Source organism: Eubalaena glacialis, chromosome 19 (genome assembly GCF_028564815.1).
Source record: "Eubalaena glacialis isolate mEubGla1 chromosome 19, mEubGla1.1.hap2.+ XY, whole genome shotgun sequence".
In the NCBI taxonomy this organism is placed as follows: Eukaryota; Metazoa; Chordata; class Mammalia; order Artiodactyla; family Balaenidae; genus Eubalaena; species Eubalaena glacialis.
The window spans coordinates 45,622,652-45,647,825 of record NC_083734.1 but is presented as its reverse complement, the minus strand read 5'-3'; the positions used below and the strand labels follow the sequence as shown (position 1 = coordinate 45,647,825).

Genomic DNA, 25,174 nt, shown 5'->3' with positions numbered 1-25,174 from the left:
GGTTCCAAGTTCTTCTCCAGGTCACTTCGCGGTCTTGCTGCTGACGTTCAGAGCTACCTAGAGCCCCTTCCTGGGGCCAGGGCAGTTGTTTGGCCCCTGTCTGCCTCTTCCAGAGGGGTTCCGACAGCCCCAGTAGAGTCCAAGAATGCGGTCTCCATTCCTCCCTGACCTAAATACTGTGGGTTGGGCACAGAGATGGTGCTTGTTCCTGCTCCAGAAGCTGAGCTTGGCCAGGTTTGCAGGGAGCCAAGGAAACCAATCCATTCATTCAAAATGGTTCCACACACTTTCTTTCCATTTGCGGAGTTATCTACAAGTTTTACCGTGTCTCATCCCAAGACCCCAGTTCCTGGTGAGATGGTGAGAAGACGCAGGAATGTACCTCCCCCAACACAGGGCTGTTTTCTCTCCTAGCCAGACCAGACTGCTCTGATGGCATCGCAGAAGGACACAATTCTGAGGCTTAGGTAGCCGGCTCAGAAGGTGGGTAGAGACCCTGAAGGAAGCTGCAGGATGCCACTCCTGAGGAGGCTTGTGGGTGGCAGATCTGTGAAAAGTCTAGAGGGGACATCGAGGAAAAACAGATCCAAGGTTGGGGCCACGTCGAATCGCACATCAAGCCTCCAAATTGGATTTCCCAGGTCAGATCCTCAAGTGGCTCAGAAGCAACCTCAGGCTTGGGTGCCACGCTCCAAGGTGGGGGGCACCATTCCCTGCTGGCCACAACCATCCAGGTGACAAACCACAGGGAGTCAGATTTCCTACATGGTAGCCCTGGGGGTTGAAGAGGTATCTCTGCAAGGAGCACCCCAGGCACATGGAGATCTGCCCCCAACTAAAAGCTCACCTACAAATGAGAGTCCCTGGGAGAAGGTCAGAAGGAAGTAAATGGATGGAGGGCACAAGACCTCATTTGATACTCATCAGCTTTTCTGGGCTTTCCCGAGGGGAAATAACCATTTAAGCACGAGGGTCCTGTTATATCCAAAGGTGCTTTCTAGTTCCTCTTGACTCAGTGGGAGGCTTTATAGAGAAGACATCTGAACTCCAGGGGCCGAGAGAGCCCAGGAGCTTGGGTGATGATCACGGGGTTCTCTGAGAACCAGCTGTCCGAGAGCCCAGCAGCCCCCGACCCCTTACCATCCCATGAGGATGAACTCACTCCCCTCTGAGATCTCTGATTCTGATCCAAGATGCCTGATGTTGATCTGGAGTGTTCCTTCGGGAAGAACAGCATTTAGATGGAGGAATCATGTAACATTTCACTTGGAGCTGAGGCTGAAAAAGTGGAGGAAGCTGTGCACAATACTCCATGAAATTAAAAGTTAATCTAGACAAGATCAAATGCAGCAGGGAGGGCAGAGGTGTCTAACCTCCTCTCCTGTGGCACCAGAGCGCTTTGCTCTGAGAGGACCCTTCGCTGGGTCTATGGGTGCTTCTCTAATCGAAGGGAAGTGAGAGCAGGTCAGGGATGGGGAGGGTGGATAGGGTGATGACATACATCGTTATAAATAGCAAATCTGGAGCAACCAAATTTCAGAAACAAAACCCAAATAAACCCACAAAGTCATCTCTAGCCCCAAGGTATCTTAAAAAGTTACAGGGTAACAAAAAGGAAACCCCTTTTTAACCTGGGTCAAATGGGGGGGAAATCAAGGGTAAGCAGGTGAGGTTACATCCTGTGAGCACGCGCACACACAGCACATCCCCTCCTCTCCAGCTAGTCTCTTCCAGTGTCACAGGCTGCAGTCGCATTGCTAAAGCCCTCCCCTACCCGCCACTCTGCTCCCCACCCTCCCATCCAGCCCAAATAACACCCTCTCCCTCTTCCAATCCCCGACCCCACATCCAGCACTCTGGCTCTGGCTGAAGGTAGAGGGTAACTACGTCAGGATGTTGGACATGAACTCGTTGAAGCGTTTGGAGTACTGCTCAGGGTTCACAGTTGAGATCTCCGCTCCCGCCTGTAATACACAGAGGCCCTAATCAGGAGGCTGTGCCTAGGAGGGGCCCGGGTATTCAGGAGCCTCTGGCTCCGCATTGGAGTTGAATACTACCCCCCGCCCCCAGCCGGGCAGGCCACCTTGAGAAATGGTTCCCATGTCTCAGAAGTGCCCTGGCCCCGCTCCTCTGATTCACAATCCCAGGGCTGCTCCCACTGCAGCAGGAACAAGACAGTGGGGAGGCGGCAGAGAGGCCCCAGAGCTCTGGGGGGCCCCTGTTTAGAGAACAGTAGCTTGAAGTCCATGGGGAAACAGGCCTCTGGGGAGCAGTGTGGGCATGTAAACAAAGCTATTACTGGCGGTCAACAAGATGCATGACATGTCCAGCAGCCCTGGGGGAAGGAGCCAGAGAACTAGGGGAAAAACAAGTTGGGCATATCAGCCAGCTGCAGGGAGAGGATGGGACGTAGATGGCGGAGAAAGAACACAAGGCAACCAGGCAGGCTGCTCTTCCTGTTCCCTGTCCTGGGAGAAGGGGCCAGGAGAGCATCTCCTTAGAGCAGGAGGCCTCCCTGGGGGTCTGAGGCCCCACCCCCCCGGGCCTGGATGGAGACAGGGAGAACTCACCCCATGTTTCACTGTTTTGGCAGCATGTGCAGCTTTCTTCTTAGCATCATATGGCGTGAGGATATCGATGATAGCCATGAAATAAACCTCCTTCTTGGGGGCACCTGAAGGGGGAGGGAAAGCAGGAAAGGAGGAAGAGGCAGGGAGAAGAGCAGAAAGCAGCTGGGTCCATAACCCTTCAGATATGACATCCCGATTCATCCCTATCATTTTGAATGTGAGGAAAGGAATGACCCATGGAGTTCTTCTTAGAAGCTTTCATAGCTCTCATCTTATTTGATCTTCACAGCCACGCTGTGGGGTTGACGTGACACTATTTAGGAGGTTTTGTCCATCCCATAAACCAGAGCTAAACCAGGCCTCAGCTATCCAGGATAAGCAAAGAGGTGAAGGAAGGCCTGATAGAGAAGGACCCCAGCGCCCCAGAAGACACAGTTACTGCTGGTGACCCAGGATGGAGGCAGAAAGGGGCCAAAGTCAGCAATTGATAAGATGGAGGCCCACTGAAGTGGGGGAGGGCGGGGTAGGATGAGGGCTGGGGACGGGGCAGGCAGGCAGAGGCTCCTACTTACTTTCGTGGCTTTTCATGGCATAGACATCAACAGAGGGATCAAATTCCCCAGGACCAAAGAACCGGGGAAAGCTGAGGAGGTTGCCAGGGCTGTCTGGAGGTGTGCCATAGGAGCAGAGCAGGCTGCCACCCATCCCGTCGTTCTCACACTCCTCATCCTCTGCCCGCTCCTCCACCTCCATCTCCTCCTGCTCTGCCCGGTCCACATCGTGGATGCCCACCAGCAGGCTATAGTCCATGATCTTCAGCTGGGCCAGGAACTAGGGAGGTGGGGGCAGGAGAGATGGAAAGAAAAGGTTACATGGGACATCTGGAGAGGCAAAGTGGCATCTGGAAAGGGGAGAAAAGGCATTACTTTCAACTTAATTCTCCCATTCTGAAATACAGCAGAGAATAAGACATCAGAGTCTCTGCCCTCAACGAGCTCAATGTCTAATGGAGAAGACAGTCATTCCACAAGGGTGAGGAGCTGTGGGAGTCGACAGCAGCGGGGAGAGGGCCTCCCTGAGGAAAGGAGTTGAGCCTGACCCAATGAATGAAGAGAAGTCAGGCAGGCAGAGGCTGCGGGAGTAAAAGTAGAAGGAGCACTGCAGGAAGAGGGAAGAGCCAATTCTGTCAGGATCAAGAGAGGCCATGGTGAGGTGGAGGAAAGAAATAATGGAACGCTGCACTGCGCATTTCTCATCCATATAACAAGTGCTGGGAGCAGGATGGTACCTAAGTCTCCTGAGCTAGCACTCAATGACTTGGAGAAGAACAAAGAGCGTGGGAATGATACAGGATGGAAATGGCCAACTGGCATCCCAGTTTAACTAATATGAGGCCAGAGTCACTGGTCCAAGTCCTCTGTGAACTAGCCAGCAGCCACCATCAGCCATGTGCCAGGCATCCTGCCATGGTCACAAATGAACCTGCAGCACTGCAGGAAACTGTCTGACTGACTAGACGGAGAATCATAATAGGACCAGAGCGGGTCTATGCACAGGCCCAGAAGACAACTAAAAGCATAAGAAGCCCCAGTGGTAGGAGATCAGCAGAATCTCCTCAGGAAAGAAAGGTGAGGGGCACCATTGCAAGCACCCCCGGACAATGCCCTCTGAAGGCCGAAGGAGAAGGGACCAGGGTCCCAGAAAAGAGAGACTCTGCGAGCCACACCCCCTCCTGTCCATCTGCAAACATTTATAAAGTAACATGCAAGTGAAAACAAATGAATTGTGTTAACTGCCTTAAATTCTTCTTGAAGGCAGAGTAGGGAGAAAAGTAGGAAAAGGAGGAGAAAGACTCTGGACAAACCGAATGTCAGAATAAAAGCACAAACATAGTAGGAGGTGGTTAAGGTAAAGCTTACTAACAAAAAGAAGTCTGTTAAACCCATGTTCGCAGGAGCATTATTCACAATGAAGCAATCCAAGTGTGAGGGTTGATTTTATGTGTCAACTTGACTGGGCTACTGGGTGCCCAGAAATTGGGTCAAATATTATTCTGGATATGTCTGTGAGGGTGTTTATGGATGAGCTTAACATTTGAATTGGTAAACTGAGTAAAGCAGATTGCTCTCCCTAAAGTAGGTGGGCCTCGTCCAATCAGTCGAAGGGCTGAGAAGAACGAAAAGGCTGACTCTCCTGTGAGTAAAAGGGAACTCCTCCTGCCTAACTGCCTCTGAGCTGGGACATCAGTTTTTTCCTGCCTTCAGATGCAGACTGAAACATCAGTTCTTCCTGGATCTCAAGCCTGCTGGCCTCTGGACTAAAACTACACCATCAGGTCTCCTGGGTCTCTAGCTGGTCAACTGCAGATCTTGGGACGAGTCAACCTCCATAATCATGTGAGCCAATTCCTTATAATAAACATCTATCTATCTATCTACACCCTATTCTGTTTCTCTGGAGACTAGAAACTAGATTAATTAGTTAACCTTAACTAGTGACCAAGTGTCCATCGATGGATGAATAGGTCAACAAAATGTGGTATATACATACAATGGAATATTACTCAGCCTCAAAAAGGAAGGACATTCTGACACATCGCACAACATGGATTATCCTTGAAGACATTATGGTAAGTGAAAATAAGCCAGACACAAAGGACAAACACTGTATGATCTATTTATATGAGATTCCTAGAGCAGTCAATTTCACGGAGACACAAAGTAGAATGGTGGTTGCCAGGGGCAAGGGAGAAGGGGGAATGGGGAATTAGTGTTTCTTGGGTACAGAGTTTTTGTTTGAGAAGATGAAAAAGTTCTGGAGATGGATGGTGGGGATGGTTGCACAACAATGTGAATGTACTTAATGCCACTCAACTTCAAAATGGTTAAGATAGTAAATTTTATGTTATGCATATTTTACCACAATTAAAAAAAAAACATTTTCTAAAGTTTATAGAATTTGGTTTTAATGAACAGGCTCCCAATTTATTAAAATAGGAGACACTGGGACTTCCCTGGCAGTCCAGTGGCTAAGACTCTGTGCTCCCAATGCAGGGGGCCCAGTTTCTATCCCTGGTCAGGGAACTAGATCCCACATGCCGCAACTAAAGATCCCGCACGCAGCAATGAAGCTCCACGTGCCGCAACTAAGACCTGGCACAGCCAAATAAATAAGTATTTTTAAAAAAAATAGGAGACATTGAGTTATCAGATATCACATTCATTATTTACCACCTGTCCTCCCCAAAGGAACTTCTCCACAGGAAGTCCCGTTCCAACCAGAATGCTGCTAGGTAAGTGGAGAATCGGAGCCAGAGAAAGGCACGGTTGGCGGATCTTAATAGCTGGTTTCCTGTCACTCTGACAGCTGGATGCCCCCTCCACTATAGGGACACCACCAGAAAGGAAGCTTGAAGAGGAGTCTGAAAAAGGGGTTGGAACAGACTAGAGAAGAGATGAAGGAAAGCACTCCAAACCGAGTTACACAGGTTCTACTGGCACAAATTGTGTCCCCCCCAAATGGAATGTACATTTGCACTAGCTTTAGATGCAAATAACTACCTGCATGGCTCAAATCACCACCCTTCCTCTTGTCCACACTCCTGGGAAGTGGTGAATTCAATTTTTCTTAAGATTAAAGAGGTTTCTGCTCTGGGGATAAGAGGAGGTCCTGCTCAACCAAAGTAAAAACGAGGGTAAATACATACCTCTACATCCCGTTTCAGTTTTTCCAGGAAGTTCTTTTTACTCTCTTCTCCCACGTGCAACTTCTGCCCTTCATTGAGGAAGTCATTGTCTTTGAAGGTTGGCAAGTCCTTGGCCTGAGAGAGCAATAGCAGTGTTAGGCTGGTGGCCTGACTTGTTCACCCCAAGGAGTCCTCTGCTGGGGGCAATGGTACAGGAAAGGAAAGGGTCCTCAGCACAAAGGTGGCCAAGCTGCCAAATCAACAGCTCAGTCCAGGAGTCTACAGTCCCAGCTTCGGGCAGGCAGGGATGGCAAATATGTAGCACGAGTCAGACAATGAGGACTGACCAAAGGACTTCCTGCTGAGCCCTGAGACTACCTCACGGCTCAAGCAGCCAGCCACCCACGGATTCAGGTTGGACTGAGATGGAAACTGCCAGCCCTCCAGGACTATGAAGAACCCAGCAAGGGCAAAGGAAAAGGCTGGAGACCAAGGCCTAGGCCAAGGATGAGGACAGACACAAGCTTAGTGACACAGCGTTTCACATCAACAGACCGCATGTCTGGGAACGAGGCTGGGGCAGCAGCAGAGGAAGGGACAGGATGGCCAACAGAGGGTGTTTTTGATTCCCAGCGACCCGTTCCACAAGTGAGCAGCACAGGCCCCAGCATACCTTCTCCTTGTCACTCGCTTCTCTGGCAACAGTAGAACCCTGAAAGGATAAGAGCCGTCAGGAGAAGTCCAGCTGAGGCAAATTCCGTTGATCGAAAAAACATGCACCGGTCTTTAGGGAGAGGCAGCAGGTGAACTCAAGTAGGCTGGTTAGACTCCTAGAGGGGCCAGGAGGCAGCAACTTGTTCACTTCCTCTGTCACAGACCGCTTACAGAGCTCTGACTCTATACCAGACACATGCTCAGGATACGGGGCTGAACGGAGAGACTCAGTCCCTGCCCTTAAGGAACTCTCCTTCTAACAGGGGAGACAGACAGTAAGCAGGAGTTACACGATTAATTAATCCATTAATTACAACGGTGCTCAGTGGTACAGGGGAGAAGGCAGGACTCTCTGAGAGCATGTAGTACAGGGGCAGGGTCCAGATTGGGGAGGGGCAGTGGCCAAAGCCTGCTTCCTAGAAGAACTGATATTTGAGCCGAGCTCGGAAGGTTCAGTAGGAAGTAATTAGGTGGGGGAAGGTGGAGGTGGAGAAAAGGGCAGGGAGAGAAAGGATCACAGGCAGCCTATGTGAGATCTGGGGAGGCGGAGAGCACGGGCACTGCAGGAACGGAAAGGAAACCAGTGCAGCTGCAGCAGAGAGAGGGGGAGTGGTGTGAGGAGACGGGAGTCAGGAAGCCAGGTTCAAGAACGACAGAGTGCTGTGGTTCACAGGCACACATGTGTTTGTGTCCGTGTCTAGAAATGTGCCTGTGCTGTCAGTCCATGGGGCCTGGACAGCTGCCAGGGTGCCTGCGTCAGCACCGCCTGTCCCCACACTGCTGCCCTCTGTGTGCACATCCCCCTGACAGCAGTTGAAAAACATCAATTGTTACATAAATATGGTACATTGGGGGCTTCAATAACCTCTTGTCACTGTTACCTGGACTTGAGACAGCCTTTGGCTCATAAGAATTAGGCATATCAACTCCAGAGCCACTTGCCCATGCGAAAACATACACTCCGGCTTTCCCATTATGTGGAAGTTGGAGTCGTGGCCACTCCAAGCCTCAGCGAGAGGGAGGCCACAGAGCTGGGAAACACAGGGCCCCTTACCTTGAGGTCATACTTGCGGTGTACAGTGAGCCGATGGCTGAACACATTCCTGGTGACCACCATGTACGTTTCCACGCCGTCCACAGTCAGGCGGTACATGCCCAGGAACTGTGGCAGAAGGGTATTGCCGTGACACTCCACTATGAACTAGAAAGGAAGGCAGGGAAGGAACAGGTGAAGGTGCCAGGATGGACGGGGCTCTTCCGGGGCTAACATGCTTCCTGGGATTCTAGCCTCTAACCAGTGGTTTCCAAACTGGATACTGTGAAGTCACGGGGGTTCCTCAGACTTACAACAGGTAACAGCCACCCCTAACTGGCAAGGCAGAGTGAGAGGCTGAGCAGGCAGTGCAGAGCCCCTTTGGTTTCATCCGATTGGGATTCTGCAGGAAAATCACTGATCTAGGACTTGCATCTTCTCTGCCAGCCTGAAATGGGAAAGCCAAAGGGCAGAGAGAGGATGCAGAGGCAGGGCTGTGATGCGGTCGCCTGGGAAAACCGAATGGCTTCGTACCCAAAGCTCTCGCCCATGCCAGGCCCCAGGGTTTTCTGCTGTAACTCCCGAAACACCAGAAGTCCCTTTCACCACCTCTCAGGTGCCCAGAGAGAAGCCAGCTTTCCCTGAAGACCCAGGCAGACTTTGGACAGGCACTCCCTGCTTTTCTCATGGGCAAGTTCCAGATGAGATGAGAATGGGAGCGGGAAAAGCAGCAGTCCTGCTGAGCCGACAGGACCTCTTTTAGAAGAAATGAGGCAGGTGCCAGAGTGTGAAAACTTTCCAACTCTGACGAGAAACAGCTGTTCAATTGGGACTGCATCCATAACATGCCTTCATTTCTTTTCTCTTTTTCTCAAGTAGGCATTTCACCTCACAAAAACACAGCCCTGGGGGAGGGCAAGTGCTTGGTTATCAGGAGGTACCTGCCATTACCAAAGAGGACCAAGCCCTCCCCAAGAAGCTCTACCGGGGGCTCCTCTCCCTCTTCCACTAACCCATCCTCTGCTGTTGAGGCTCTTGACTCACCATACCTGGTGGTATTTCTTTAAGATGTTGTGCATCTCAGCCACATCCTCACTTGACACAGTCTTGATCACAAAGCGCCGGTCATAGGTAGTGAGAAAACGTGTGCCACATCGGCCCTGGCTGTCACTGTTGATGGGGGCACTGCGCGTCACTGAATTCTGATGGACCAAGACAAAAGCTGGTCTTGAGAGGGGAATGAAGACTCTGACTTTTATTCTGAGTCTTCTCTTATGGGTCAGATTGCTCTAAGGCCAACAACACCGAGACAGATGGGACCTATCCACCCCCCTTTCTCATGGGAAATTCACATCTTTCCCAAAAAGTCTTCCATAAGAGAGACAAGAGTTGTTCCTTACCACCTGCTCCTAATCCTTGACTGGGATGGGAAGAGGACTGACTGTGAAATATTTCTTTTCATTCTGATCCTAGAGAGCTTGCTCTAGAAACTAAAACTCGGCCTCAGATGTTAGGGGCCTGGGTTCTAATCCTGATGCTCACGTGTAACATGACCTTGGGTGAGCCACGGAACTTCTCTACTCTTGAGTTTCCTCACCTGGAACATGAGATGATTTTCCCAGTCTCTTGGGGGTGACGAAGACAAAACTTAGGAAATATTCAAGAAGTCAAGCATAAAGAAGGAGTGGACACAGTCATGTTTATTTCCTGTATGTACCCTCATGCTGGAAAACCTTTCCCAAAGCAGGAAGCTGGTCCTCACCACTCTGCCCAACACCTCTCCCCTCACCTCAAACTCCTGTTTGTCTTTGCAGAGCTACGAGGCAGATCTGGGGAGCTTTTCTAGCTCTGTCCCTGCTCCTTCTTGGAGCCCCATTCCCATTAGGATCAGAAGGCAGGAGAAGCCTCAAGCGGGGAGGGAGTAGGGGAAGGTGTGAGTCAACCAAAGAGATGTGTTCACCAAGCAGATGCTGGGAAAAGACCGTCAGGAGGTCACAAGACAGAGGGTTGACAAGCATAATTCTACCCCTGCCTCATTTCCAGGCAGCATTTCCTGTCTCTCTAAGTCACTGGTAGTCTAAGAGCAGAGAGTCCCCTCCCTGAACACCATCTTCCCTGCCCCTATTTCAGTCTTGAGCACAATTATTTGCCCACAAGTCTATTAGAGAAAAAATACAGGATGTGGCTAGATGGCCAAGGGGAAGGGAAAGAGCCACCGTGGAAGGAAGATACCCGAGCAACCTTGCCAATAATGGCAAGAAGTTTTCCAAAACCCTCATGCTCCAATCAGGGCATGACTTAGTTCAGGGTTTGGTCCCAGTAAGAGGGGCTGGAGGACCTCCCAGCACCTCTGGGACATGGCTGGTCCTGGCTGTTCAAGTCCCTGGCATCTCTTCCTCCTCTCACGTTCCCTCACCCTCCTCTTCAGGAGGCCGCCTGGAGTGGAGGATAGAGGGGAGAGAGACCCTGCTTCTCATGATCTACTCTGTGAAAGACTTCCTGGGAGTGGGATGGGAGAAATGACAGTATCTTACAAGATGTGAGCATCCATTTTAGATTTCACTAGGCTGTACACTCCTTTTTTCCCCCAACGGACAACTGAAAATCAGCTGTATTTCTTACTGCTGCACAAGTGAAATGGAAAATTCTCCCACCTTCACCACCAGGCTGTCTGCCAGGGGAAGAAGTCCAAGGAAGGTGCTAGGTGGAGAAGTAATAGAAGCCCCAGACAATGAGTCAGACTAGAATGTCCCTGATATTGGGATTGATTCCTCCCAATAGGCCAAAGGCCTCTGTGACATGATCACCCCCTGAAGGGGGCAGCTGCCCTGCCATGCCTAGCCCCCCTCCCAACGTTAGGACAGGGGAGTTTAGGAGGTGGCACTCATACCTGGCAAGAAGTTACACTACCCTTGAAGTCTTCCTTTTATAATCTGTCTTATCAGCTTTAAGAGGCCTCATCTCCCGCTGGCAATAATTCTCTCTTTTAAGTCAAACTACGAAGGAGAAGGGTTCTTCAGCCTAGACTGGGAATGTCAGACTAAAATGAAGCAGCTTCCGTAGACCCCTCTCCCTCCCACTGTGCTCCCTCCCAGGGAGAGGAGCGTGAGCCTGCGAGGCATCATGAGAAGCACTTCTAAGGCCCTCACCCCTCCAAGAGCCCACCAACACTGGAGAAAGACTGCCTGGGCTGGAGTGAGACACGACAGGAAGACGCAGCACAGGAACAGTAGACACGTTTGGTTCCCTACTTGTCCTGTGGCTTCCTGACCCCCCTCCACTCCCTAACCCCTCCGATTTTGCAAAGACACCCCATACCTGGTAATCCTGATCATCAATCCCAAACCTCTCCCGGAGATTTCGGAACACCATGGGGCAGTACTCCTTAAACTTAAAGCGGCTGGGGAGGTTCTCTCTGAGGAAAAGCAGAGACATGTTTTTGTGAACTTCTTAGTCCTCTAACTCATACGTCAGGACTTCTCAAAGTGTGGTCCACAGGTCACCTGGATCGGAACAATCTGCAGCACTTAAAACGTAGGCTGCTAAGCCCTCAGCGTTCTGGAGGTCAGTCTAGAAATCTGCATTTTTAACACACACCCCAGGTGATTCCGAGCGTGTAAAAGTTTAAAAACTTCACATTCCTTGTACATACTTTGTAAAAATTAATCTAGCTGTATTCTTATGATTTGTGTACTTTTTCTGAGTACATGCTATCTTTCAATAAAATTTACATTAAAGGGAAAAAAAACCTTACCTGCAGAGAAGTGAGACTGAGTGTTGGCCCTACTTCACAAGTGCTGTACTTGCTGCAGGTAGGTGGCCGCATGTGAAGAGCTGCTGTGAGGTAAATGTCAGTCTGACTGCTAAAGGGAAAGGCTCTTCTCATCAAAGGACCCCCCCTTCTCTGGGGATGCTCCTATCAATACATCCTGAAGATGGTTACACCCAGGAAGTCCTGCCCTTGGCTTCCACTGGGATGGAAGGAGAGGGTGCTTTAGATTGAAGAGGTCCTCAGTCAAATGACTGGGATCCCATCTTTTCATGAAGCCTCGTTTGCTGGCTGCTGGCACCAGTCTACGCCCTCCCCACTCCTTAGTCAATCCACAGACTCCCAGGAGGGAAAAGAATCACCTTGAAGGGATGCCTCCTCCAAATCCTCCATCTTGACAATAGTCAACCTGCTTGGGAACTCCCTTTCAGAAATATGGCCCTCTGTTCTCACCACAAGGAAAACCATTTTTTTTCTATTTCTTTAATTCTGTATCTATATGAGAGGATGGCTATTCACTAAACTTATTGTGACAATCACTTCATGATGTATGTAAGTCAAATCATTATGCTGGACAGCTTAAACTCACACAGTGCTGTATGTCAATTATATCTCAATAAAACTGAGGGGAAAAAAAAAGAAATATGTCCCTCTGACTACTCCAGGATGGTAGACTTCAAGGAAATAAAAAGCAGTGGCCTCTCATGAAGGTAGGGGCCTAATCTTCTAGTAAATAGCACTGCAGTCTAATAACTAGCACGTAAACAGTTGCTGAAAGGACAAAAGGAATCAAGAAAGATGAAAAAACAAATAAAGATACTGGATGTCCACTCCAGGCCAAGATGTCAGTGTGGTGGACACCATGGACCCTGGTACAATGGCCACACCTGAGCCCTGACCTCTGGCACAGAACAACCCCCTTTCCTGCCTCACAGGGTAGCACTGCCTCTCCTTCCTTAGGTGGTGTGATATTGGATATAATAACAAATATACATTTAGTCTTTGTCCCTGTTTCTGGCACAGAGCTCCAAAAATCTTTGGAATTTCCTAAGTGGTAAGAGCAATAAAGGTGTCTTTTGTTATTTGTAACAAACCCCCTTCAATCACACCTGAATTTATGTTAACGAGGTGACTTCTGTTAAGCCTCTAAGGATGGGTGCTCTTTGCCAGGGGAACCAACCAGGACTAGAGGGTTGGAACTTTCAGTCCCATACCCCTGACTTCCAGGGAGGGGCGAGGGGCTAGAGGCTGAATCAATCGCCAATGGCCAATGACTTAATCAATCATGCTGTCATAAAAAAGTCCCCATAAAAATCCAAAAGGACAGGGTTCGAGAGCTTCCAGGTTGGTGAACACGTGGAGGTTTGGGGCAGGTGGTGTGCCTGGAGAGGGCATGGAAGCTCCCTGCCCCTTCCCACATACCTTGCCCTATGCCTCTCTTCCATCTGGCTGTTCCTGAGTTGTATCCTTTTATAATAAACCGGTAATCTAGTACGTGAACTGTTTTCCTGAGTTCTGTGAGCTACTCAAGCAAATTAATCCAACCCAAGGGGTAGGGTCATGGGAACCTCTGATCTACAGCAAATTGGTCAGAAGCACAGGTGACAACCTGGACTTGAGACTGGCATCCGAAGCGGGGTGGAGGGGCAGTCCTGTGGGACTCAGCCCTTAACCTGTGAGACCTGATGCTAACTCCAGGTTGAGAGTGTCAGAACCGAACTGAATTGTAGGACACCTAGTTAGTGTCCTACAGAATTGCTTGATGTGTGGGAAACACACACATCTGGTATTAGAAGTGAGTAGCGATGTGAGAGTAGAGGAGAAACACAGTTTTTCTTCTATACAGGTGGCCACTTAGCAAGCAGCAGCTATGAAGACAGACAGCTTCTAGAATATGATGTTATTACTTACTATGGCAGAGAGAGGCCACTAATGGATGTTTTCAAATCAAGCTTCTCCTCTGGGCTAACAGTCTAGGAATGCTGGGGTGACAGAGCCCAGCTGGTGAGGTGGTGGAGACTGTGAGACAATGGAGAGTGGAACCAGGATTCAAATGCAGAAAGGAAGAGAGTGTGAGCAGCAAATATTTCCTTGGGTGACCCATAGGAGGATGAAAAAGCAAGGCCTCTAAAGGGCCTACAGCAGGCCCCAAACTGTGCCAGGTGAGACGGCTGCTCCATCAAAGTCTAAGACAAAGACACCAGTGTTAATCCAAGAAGCCACAATGAGCAAAAACGGGAAGAATGATTTTAGATAGCGCCCCTGGGCACCATGCTCAGCCTGTTGTTCACACACTGGTTGGAAAGAAAGAAGCTTGGCTGCATCCCAGGCCAGGAACATGCCTGGCAGCTTCTTGCCTCAGACTAAGATCAAGATAGGGCCACTGCTGTCAGCCTCGTACTAGATACCTCAGCTCCCGAGCAGCTCACTGTTAACTAAACTGGCCCTAGATGAATCACCCTGGGCTGAGCCACAGGCCCTGAGGGACACTGGAGGCAGGCTGATAAAGGACTGAGATGACAGGACGGCACAAGGGGGAGAGGCACATAATGAATGCATTTTCCCAGCCAGTTTTTCAGCTCTGTGAGCCAGGTGTTGCTGTCACACCCTGCTAGGTGCTTGCTTGTTCTCACCATGGTGAGGTTTGGGAAGCTCTCTGCCTTGAGGGAAAGAACTGCCCACAAAACCTGAGCCCACTCAGCAGGCAACTTACTTATTGAAGAGATGATTGTCCACCTTGATCTTGCTGTATGCTTTGAAGTCATCTGGCATTAGCATGACAGGGACAGGGACATTGCTCAGCTCATTGATCTGCAAAGCAAGGGGAAAGTGAGGTTCTCAGCCGAGCCACCTGCCTCAGAGAGACAATGTGCTACACCGCGGATGCCACCATCTCACCAAACACATGTCCATGGATTCCCTCCTTGTCTTCATTTCTGTTCTTTTCTTCAAATAAGTTCCCAACTTCATCTCTACCTACTGAAATTCTCCCCACCTGATAAGGTCCAGCTCAAAAGGCACCTCCCCTATGAAGCTTTCCATGATTCTCTAGACCGTAAATGTTCTTTCCTATCTCGGAATTCCTGAAGCATTGTTTGTATCCATCTCTTGGCCATCTCACAGCCTCCCTCACATTGCAGTTAATGCTTATAAACCTCACAAGCCTGCCTGACTATAAGCTAGGCAAGATCCTATCACTGATCTTTGTAAGCAAAGATCATCTAACTGACCTCGGAGGCTCCACACATGGCACTTGGCACCACGATTTGCATATGGCAGGTACTATATACGTATTTATCAAATGCAATAATAAATGGATCAATGAATAAATATCACCCAACCTATGTGAGTATTAATTGAGGGCTTTGAACATCTTCATTACAATTGGGGGTCACTCAAGAAATCAGCCTGGGGCAAGAAGAAAGCTGGATGGGTTTATGTGGGTATGTTAACTCTTATCTCCAAAGTAAAGGATTAAATTTAAAGTAAGCAGAAGAGGTAGACATCTGGCCTCTGGCTCGTTCTTACTCTCCTAATGAAAGCAGGGCCAGTCCCTAAAGCCGTGTCCTCTCTTGTGGTGAACTGGGGGAGATGCGGGAGGGTGCCTTGCCCCCACTGCAAACAAACCTTCTCATTGTCCTTCATCCCCCTTCAGGGAGCTGGAGGCTGCACAGGGAACTGGCTTGCCATTGGTGCAGAGCTGAGAGGGCAGCTCCTGCCCTTCCCCATCCCCAGTTTAGCCAATTAGTGGTCTAATTAGCCGCAGATGTCCTCTCCCATCACAGCAGAGTATTTGACATTTGACCCTCAACCCAGTTGCCACTAATGCATTCAGGATTTAGAGAGGAAACCTTAGTCCCGACTTAATGGATAGGGGGCAGGGGGAGCACAGTCTTGTGTCTCCTGGATACTTTCCTTGCAAATCCTATTATCTCAATGAGGCCCCATGTGGCAGTGAGGGAATAACCTAGTCATTAGGACTCCTCCAGGAGCATAAATGGGGGGAAATACCATGTAATTTGCTGCTCCTTTCATGTTCCAAACCTTTATTTAGAAATGTCAGAGGATGGAGGAAGTTCAAGTTAATGTAGTAACTGGGCTGGGGAAACCATACCTTCCTAGAATTGGTGAAAAACCCAATTTACTCACAGGGAAATGAAGGAAGGCACATGAGTGTATGTGCATGGGCAGGGGCCGTAGGGTAGCAGTGTAAGTTGGCAGTGGGGCAGAGACAATAAACTGCTGGCATGACTGACTAGCATAAACGTAAAAGTACAGCCTGTATGATTCCATTTATATGAAATTCTAGGACCTATAGTGACAGAAATCCAGTAAGAGGCTGCCTGGGTTGTGCAGGGTGTGGATGATTATAAAGGGACGTAAGAGGCGCAATTCTAGGCTATTAGAAACGTTCTATATGTTGTTTAGAATGATGACTACATGAGTACATCATTTGTCGAAAGTCCTCAAATCGTACACTTAAAATTCCCAGCATCCAGGTCTGAGATGCCCACCACTGGCTCAACAGCCACAGAAAAAAGTTCTGCCAGTTACCATTCCAGGGGGTGCTCACAAGACAAGCTGGTTGTTTAGTGAGTGCCTAGAGAGGAAACCATTCCGCATCATTTTTCTGCCAATAGAAACAATTCATCGTAGCTGTCCCACTTCCTTTTTCCTGGCATATTAAGCCTGGCTCTGAGATTTAAAAAAAAGTTAAGTTCTGCCTTTTCTAGCTTATTCCGCCATGCTAGAAAGAACATATCACTGGCTCAAAGAATATGGTTTTATACCAAAAGGTTCTAGTATCTGCTACTGATTGATTTGGGTTAGTCTAAAATCCAGACACTATGCCATGGCCAGGGCTTGTTACTGGGAGAACTAGGAAAGACTAAAACACTTGCTTGTGAGGGGTCAATTGCCCCTTAGCCAGGATGAATCATTCTAACAAGAGCTATTCAGGGATGTTCCATTCGTTAATTCTCTGTGTAACTCTAAGTGTAGCATAGTTTGAATAGTTGTAAGTTGGTCAGTTTTTAGTTCTCAATTCTTCTCTATTTTGACTATACAATCCAACAGCAGGAAATTTCTAACAGATAATATATTGCTGAACAATCCATATAGCTGAACTACGTAGACTCACCCTCATTTCCACTGGGCCACATGTAGATGATTCACTCTAGGGATTAGCTGTACTATTTTTTTTTTTTTTTTTTAGTTGTGCTAAATTTTACATCCCCAGAGAGTTCTATTCAATTTCAGTTGAACAAGCACTTACTGAAATACCTACTACATGCTTCATTTTATGTTAGGGAGAAGGGGGTGTGCAGCAAGGGAAGCGTTGTATGCACTGTGCACACAAAAGTGGGAGGCTTATCCTCTTATCCGGGAGATGACACAAACCCATGATACAGTAAGTCTTGAAGTCACGGAGCATTTACGTGAGTGAGAACACAGGGCCGGTGAACAGAACAGCCATGTCAGAGGAGGGTGAGGTTGATATGGTCAGAGTCAGACGCCCAGCCCTTACACCTCAGGCTAGAAACGGAACCTAATGCCCCTCCTGGTATTGCCAAGAGCACTTGACACTAGAAGAACCCACAACAAGATCATGTTACACCCTGCTTAAAAATCTTCCATGGCTCCTCACCTATTAGTTAAACCTAGTTAAAACCTAAAGTTTTAACTCCTTTAGCCTAGCATTTAAGGTCTTTCCTGATCTGGCTCAGACTCTGCCAAACTTCTATTCAGTTAACTTCTACTCAGTGTAGCCTTACTATGTGCCAGTACTGTGCCAGAAGTTGGGGATACAAAAATGAAAAGATATGGTCTCTGTTTACCTGGGAAGACAGATAACAAATAACAAATACAACGTGATGAGTGCTACAGAGTTATGAGTAAAGGTAGACAGAAAAGTAGCTTAAGAAATGATCGATTCTGCCTGGGCATGGGAGAGCTGGTTGCTAGAGGAAGCTATAGAGAAACACTTGTGAGAAAGGCCTAGGAGGGTAGTTCTCCAAAAAAAAAAAGAACAAAACACAAAACCCGAGGAAGGGAATCCCAGCTGTGGGAACAGTCAGAAACAAGCCTCAGAGCTGTAAGAGTATACTGCCCATTTTAGGTAGGGGGGCAGGGGGATAGTGGCAGGGTAGGACAGAGGTAATAAGTAGTGGAGGGAGACAGTACAGGAAAGACAGGTGAGCAGCCTCACATACTATCAATATTAGTAAATAACAGCTGCTTCTATTTATGGAATGTCTGTAAGTGGCCAGTGCTTTATATTATTATATATCATATATCTCACATATATATCCTATTCTATATTTCTAATATTTAAGTCACATTAATTATTATTATACTGATTTTGCCTTTTGCAAAAGGTTCAAGGCACCTCGCTCAAGGTCACACAGACAATATGTGTAGAGTCAGGATTTGCTCCCAGGTCTGCTGGTGCCAAAACCTGGGCTCTTTACACTGTGCTGTGCAATCCTTCTTATGGGCAGCTAGCTACCTTGGCTAAGGTAGTGTTTTCCATTCCTTTCCTCTGTCCTAATAATCTGCAAGGAAAGTGTTATGCTCATTTTATAGAAAAGGAAAATGAAGCTCAGAGAGAAAAATTACTACTCCAAAGCTATACTAAGGGACATAGCCTGAATTTGAACTTAGTTTGTCCACTATATGATAAATTTGGACTTAACTATGCAGGCAATGGGAAGTCCTCTCAGGTTTAAGTCTGGGAATTCACATGATCAGATGGGTGATATAGAAAGGTAATTCTGGAATCAAAATCAAGTAAGGATTGGACAGGGCAAAGATAAGAAGCAGCAAGACCATTTATGGGGCTATTACAATAGTTCAGGTAATAGACTATAGCAGCAAGAATAGAAGAAGGAATAAAGCTAAGAGAATCATCCAAGATCTGACTAAATAACACTTCCGTGAAAGCTTCCCTGTCTTCCCCAGGTTGAACTGGTTACTCATTCCCCTGTGCATCTTTATATCGTAAATATCACATTCGCTTGGGTAATTGTTTGCTTACATGTTTGATTTCTCCACTAGACTGTGAGCCCCTAGAAGGAAGAGACTACCTTACCCATTTTTATGTCCCTAGCACAATGGCTGGCACACATTAGTTACACAATAAATGTTGGATGGAGGGATGGATGGCTAGAAAAGGGGGACTGAAAGATGGCTAACACTAGGATAAAGAGAAAAAGAGACAGCAAAGCTGGTGTGACCATGCTTAAGGTTCACGGCCTGGAGGATGGGAAAGATGATTAAGGTTAGCTACTGAGGCTATGACCAGAATGTAAAGAGTCTTAAATGCCAGGGAGAGGAGAATAAAGGAGAGTGACCAAAAGCTTTGAAGCATGAAAGGTTGTGACTAAAGCAATGTTTCAGGAAGACGTGCCTTTCCTTTACTACCTAGCACATTTCTTGGCCAACCTCTTTCACCTTCAGCAGAAGTGCACTTGCGGAATACAAACTCATTTGAGTAGCACGATCAACAGAACATATTAGGATGGTAAGTCTGTTGTATCTCACATCATGTAAGTGGTTTTTGGATTATCCACAAGATTAACTCTATGAGCCATCAACATAAATAATGAGGAGGCTAAACAAGTTGAGTGAGAAACAACTTAGGAGCAGAGAGTTTACTCTGTGCTGATCCTACTGGACATGAAAATTCAGTCACTAGTTCTAGTCTGGTAAACTTCTGATTCCAGAAGTCTCCACTCCCCTCTGTGACCTTCATAGGAATTGCTACCCAGGAGGCGTGCGCTGGGCATGCAGGCAGGCCTCCTGACACGTCCCAGGGTTCTGTGGGTGGTTCATCAATGGGCTGGCCACCACTGACAATCATTTGTTACCTGCCACCATCCCCAAAACATGACGTGTTGGGGAACACATTCCCGAGACCAAGGAGGTCCAAGCGAGATGTGAAACTCCAGAAAGGAAAGGGGCAAGAACAGAGAGCCACAGGTGCCAACAAATCCACCCCTGGGTTTATTTCTCCTTTTTACACCTTGGTTTTTCTTTTCCTGTTTGAGTCCCAGTGTTCTCTGTGAGGTGGGAAGGTGTGCTGAAGGACAAATTCATCCAAAGGCTTCACTAGAGCAGGAATATTTACTAAAGATTTTTTTTTTGGCCACGCTGCACGGCACATGGGATCTTAGTTCCCAGGGATCAAACCCATGCCCCCTGCATTGGAAGCGCGGAGTCTTAACCACTGGACTGCCAGGGAAGTCCCTATTTACTAAAGATTTTTAAAGTAGCAGGAAAAGAGAAAAAGGCAGGGAAAGGAGGTTCTGGGTCTGCATTAGGCAAAGAAAATGTGTGGACAGAATGGGGGTAGAATGTGGGAGAGAACTGAGCAGACTTAAGAATAAATCTGTTCCTCACACCATTCACAAAAATTAACTCAAAATGGATTACAGATCTAAATGTAAGAGCTAAAACTAAAAGAGTTTTTCTTAGAAAACGCTGAGCTTTTCTTAGAAGAAAATATAGGAGTAAATCTTCACGATCTTGGGTTAAGCAAACCCTTCTAAGATATGACACCAAAAGTACAAACAACCAGAGGAAAATAGATAAATTGGACTTTATCAAAATTAAAAACTTGAGCTTCAAAAGATACCATCAAGAAAGTAAAAAAGGGCTTCCCTGGTGGCGCAGTGGTTAAGAATCCGCCTGCCAATGCAGGCGACACAGGTTCGAGCCCTGGTCCGGGAAGATCCCACATGTCGTGGAGCAACTAAGCCCATGCGCCACAACTGAGCCTGCGCTCTAGAGCCCGCGAGCCACAACTACTGAGCCCACACACCGCAACTACTGAAACCCACGTGCCTAGAGCCCGTGCTCCACAACAAGAGAAGCCACCGCAATGAGAAGCCCACGCACTGCAACGAAGAGTAGCCCCCGCTCGCCGCAGCTAGAGAAAGCCGGCGCACAGAAACAAGACCCAACGCAGCCAAAAATAAATAAATTAATTAATTAATTTAAAAAAAAAAAAGAAAGTAAACAAGATAACCCAAAGAATGGGATAAAATATTTGCAAATCATGTATCTGATAAGGGACTTGTATCTACAATATATAAAGAACTCTTACAAGTTAATAATAAAAAGACAAATAGCCCAATTTAAAAATGGGCAAAAAGTAATTGGCAAAGGGTCTTAATAGATATGTCTCCAGTGAAAATATACAACTGGCCAATAAGCACATGAAAAGATGTTCAACATTGTTAGCTATCTAGGAAATGCAAATCAAAATCATAATGAGATACCATTTCAGATCCACTAGGGTGACTGTAATAAAAAAGACAGACAATAGCAAGTGTTGACAGGATGTGGAGAAATTGGAACCCACACGCACTGCCGGTGGAAATGTAAAATGGTGCAGTCACTTTGAAGAACCAGTCAGGCAGCTTCCCAAATAGTTAAACGTAGTTACCATCAACCTCCCCTATTCCTTCTGATCACTGGGGTGAGGCTTCATACATACCCGGTTCCTAAAATGGCCAACAGGTTATCAAGCCAGGTCTGCCTCCTCCGGTCTCCACACCCCTCTCCCAGGCCACCTCTTCCCTAACTCCAGACCCTCTGGACTGTATTTCATTCACTAAAACTCTGGTTTTCTCTCTTTATTAGTTCTCCCCTGACAGATGCAAAGTCTTCTGATTTTTTTCTCCCTGTTTCCTACACAGTCTTCCTCCGCAAAGTCCAGGGGCTGCATCTCTTGTCTACAAGAGGAGCTCCTGTTACAACACTGAGTTCAAAGGCCTCTTTTTCCACCCAGAAGTAAACCAACCACCTCATGAGAGAGTATGTAACTGACTTGTACTACAGATAAACACATATCCATCCTTCTTGTCTCATACACGATCAGCCATAGACCATCACAGCCTAAACGCTTAAATGGGTGAGAAACTAAAGAATCAAAGAAAAGGTGATACCTGAAAACTTAGACTGCAAAAAGTTGCAACGGTGGGCTTCTGAAGGAAGGTGACCTCCAAGAAAGGGTATCAATCCACCAAAACAATGTGGTCCTGACCCCCTTGAGAACTGCAAGATTTTATAGTCTTCTGGGGAGATGCTCCATTTCCCATGGGGACCCACGAAGTCCTAGACCTTATTGCAGGCCAAGCAAAAGCAAGAAAACTTTTGACTAACTGAGCTCCAAAGCTCGGCCTGTCCAGGGCAGTGGTGCCCAGTGCATTTCCCCTGAGGTGCTCGCTCATTATGTCCAGAGGCTTGGGTCTTGCTTAAAGTCAATGCCTTCCCAGCTAGCTCTCAAACAAACTTTCTTAAAGTTAGCAAAAAAAGAGGGTGACTAGGAATCACAGATGCCTCTTCATCTGCCGGAGACTCGCCTGCCTATCAGAAAACCAAGCACCACTCACACTCCTGGGAACTGGCAGGCACAGGCACACACACCTGGCCGTACATTCAGGTTCTCTAACAAGACCATAATTCCCATCTGTCCTGGCACTTGGATGAGAGGCAGGACAAGGAAAAGGAGGCAAAGAAAACGAGACCTCCTATTCAAGCACCACCATCGGCCAACACAGCCCACAGTACTGGACAACGAGCTGCGTCTTTTGTTGTGACCACAGGCGACCTAATCCTCCATCCAGGGCCTCCATTTCTTCATGTATAAAATAAGGGACCCAAAGTCCCTTACGACTAGCTGTAACATTCCTGACTCTCAGACCTCTACCAATTCTCCATACAGACAGGATGCTTTCTAGTGAGAAACAAGCTGCACAACAAAATCAAGGATTGATTTCAAGGCAGGGACACAGGGTTCACATTTTGATGACCCAGTTTCCCTTGCAATATTGTCAGATGACCCCTGAGGCAGCAGGAAGCAGTGGCAACAAATGCTGCTGGACTACTGAATCAAAGCAGCTCCCAGACGTCTAGGCATTAAACCAGCGGTTCTCCCTACCCTAGCCAGGACGTCCACCTCAGTGAGGTTACTGAAAACAGTAACCTGCCCAAGACCCACATGTGCACTTCTGTATTAGCGGTAAAGATCTAAAACCCCGGCTCAGACTATGGTTCATCAATCTCCAGCCAGAGGCTCTTCTAGAAAAGCTAAGCAAACAGTCCTGCTGGCCCTGCGCCCCTTTGTCATCATTTGGTCTTGCGGGCAATTTCAAGTGCTCAGAAAAGTCAGGGAGCCTAAAGAACTGATATTCACGGGAAACTCAAGCCATTAGCTTAATTTTTCTCATTCCAAACTTTTAGTTGGTGAAGCTGGCATTTCAGGTCCTTTTACTTCCTCTTCTCATTTCCAGTGTAGGGACTCAATGAAATGGTCAGAATGCAAGGAGCAAGTGGCTGGAAGAGAAAGAAGACGCCAAACAAACAGGACACAAACGAAGTCCTCCAGCTCAAACACTGTGCGGGGCTCCAACTTCCTAACAGGAGCTGTTGGCCAATCTCAAAACACCCCAAGGATCCAGGGAACCTCTCTCTCACCTTAATCGCTGTCCATTGTCACATCCTCATGACCATACAATAGAAAGCTCAAGAACTGAGAAGTCAACATCTTTGACATGAACACCACAGTATTCAGGAAGACACATCATTTCTACTATGAGTGGTCCTCATAAGCAGGCCTCACCTTCTCTCAAATGGTTACATTCTCCCTTCTCCCTAACCCAGGAAGACCTTGGTAAAGTGTCTGTGGTCCAAGGAAGCCTGTGCTTCTCCAGTTGATACATCTCGTTCAAGAAGAAAAAAAGGAAACCCAAGGAGGATTTCCAGTCAGTGGCCAGGAGGTCTGGAGGACAGGGAAACTCTGAGCAGCCACACCAACCAAACGACCAGAAATAGAGGAATACTCAGGCAGGCCAATGCCACTTGCCCTGTCAACTGGACAGGGAGCTAGGCAGCCAATTATAAGGAACAAGGGGGAAAACAAATGCAACAAACGGGGTCAGGCGAGAAGAGAGGAAGAAGGGATGAAAGCCATTCCACCCCACCCAGGCCTTCCCTCTGCGCTCCAGGAGCTGCTCGAAGCCAGACGCAGGAAGCTTGAGGGACTGGAGGGAAGGGAAGGACGCGACGGCATACCACCGACGGTGACACCAGGCCTCGCGTGGCGCGAGGGGAGACACACCCGGCCGGGACGGCGTGCAAGGGTGGGGTGGGCGTGCAACTGGCTTGGCAAGGGGTTGCAGGCGTCACTGGCGGGGCCCGCCGGGCAAAGGCCCGGGACTGCGGGGGGCGTGAGCACGCGCGGGGCCGCGCTCGGAGGGGCGCGCGCCGGGGAGCTGGTTACCGTGTGGTTCACCCCCCACATCAGGACGCTGAGGATCGGCTCGCTGGCCCGAAATAGCTTCACTTTCTGGCACACGAAATGCTTCTTCTTGGTCTTGGTCTTGCTGGCGCTGAGTGGCGCCACCGCCACCGCCGTGGTGCTGGTGCAGTTGGACGACATGCCCGGGGCGGCGGCGGCGGCAGCGAAAGGGGGGGCGGCCGAGACGGCGCACAAGCCAGCGGTCCCAGGCCTCCCCCGGACCGATCTCCACCCCCGCTCCCTCACCGCGCCATGGTCGCGCCCGTCCCGTTACCTCCCCACCCCGCCCCGGTGGTTCCGTCCGCCCCACGCTCCGCCCTTCCCGCCCCGCCCCAGGGAGCCGGCAGGCCCGCTCCGCACCCCGCCCCCGGGCGGTGCAGCAGCCCTGCCGTCACCAGGCCCTTTTCTCCCCGCCTGGGTGGTATCGCCCGTTTTGGGGAGGCAGCGGCCGCCAGGCCCGCTCCTTCTCCCCGGGCCTGACAAGAACCGAGCCGGCCTCCGCGCCTCAGAGCCCCGCGGCCGAGCAGGGAGGGGAGGAGGGCTGGGTAGGTCTCGCTGTCTACCGCGGGAGGGTCTCCCTGTTCGGGGCCCCCAAATTTAGCGTTTGGCTCTTTCCTCAACCTGACGTGCCAAGATGGCGGCGGCGCCACTGCTCCGGAGGGGAGGAGGGGCGGAGGGGCGGGAATGCGAGGAGGGTGGGACGTACCATCCCCACCCCGGGGGAGAGAGGAGGACCACAGCGAGGGGTAAAGTCCTGCCGGGAAAGGAAAGAAACGCCCCCTCGCTGCACCCAGGCGTGGATCTTCCCACTCCCGTGGGCCCCGGGGCTCGCTCCACCCGCAGGACACGCCTCCTCCCCCCAGGGCCAATGAGAGGAGCCAGCCGGGAGCCCTGGGTTTTATGAATGGGTCCCGCTCCCACCCACTGGCTGCCGACCTCCTCCCGCCAAAGGGTCCAGTTAAGGGACAGGCCGGCACCGTAAGACACCTATCCTTCGGCAGAGAATTATAATCGTCTTACTCTCCGGCTCACTCGATGAAATCTTTGAGTAAACTGTCCACGCTTTGTTACATAATTCCTCTCAGACTAAGGCTCTCCA

General features: G+C 49.0%; 1 protein-coding gene across 2 annotated transcripts; it reads right to left on the bottom strand.

Annotated features, from left to right (window-relative positions):
- Window positions 1-1,810: 1,810 nt before the first annotated feature.
- On the bottom strand, window positions 1,811-24,312 carry PIP4K2B (phosphatidylinositol-5-phosphate 4-kinase type 2 beta). Of its 2 annotated transcripts, none has more exons than XM_061175116.1 (10): window positions 24,058-24,312; window positions 14,485-14,582; window positions 11,321-11,417; window positions 9,052-9,204; window positions 8,024-8,170; window positions 6,929-6,967; window positions 6,277-6,390; window positions 3,143-3,401; window positions 2,571-2,674; window positions 1,811-1,964 (listed from the first exon to the last, which is right to left on the bottom strand). In XM_061175116.1, the coding sequence occupies exons 1-10, from the start codon at window positions 24,214-24,216 to the stop codon at window positions 1,884-1,886; spliced, it is 1,251 nt and encodes a 416-aa protein (XP_061031099.1). In that variant the 5' UTR covers window positions 24,217-24,312; the 3' UTR covers window positions 1,811-1,883. The 2 variants fall into 2 exon arrangements, with proteins under 2 accessions (XP_061031099.1, XP_061031100.1); XM_061175117.1 differs by lacking the exon at window positions 24,058-24,312 and adding an exon at window positions 14,670-14,705.
- Between the last annotated feature and the right edge of the window lie 862 nt (window positions 24,313-25,174).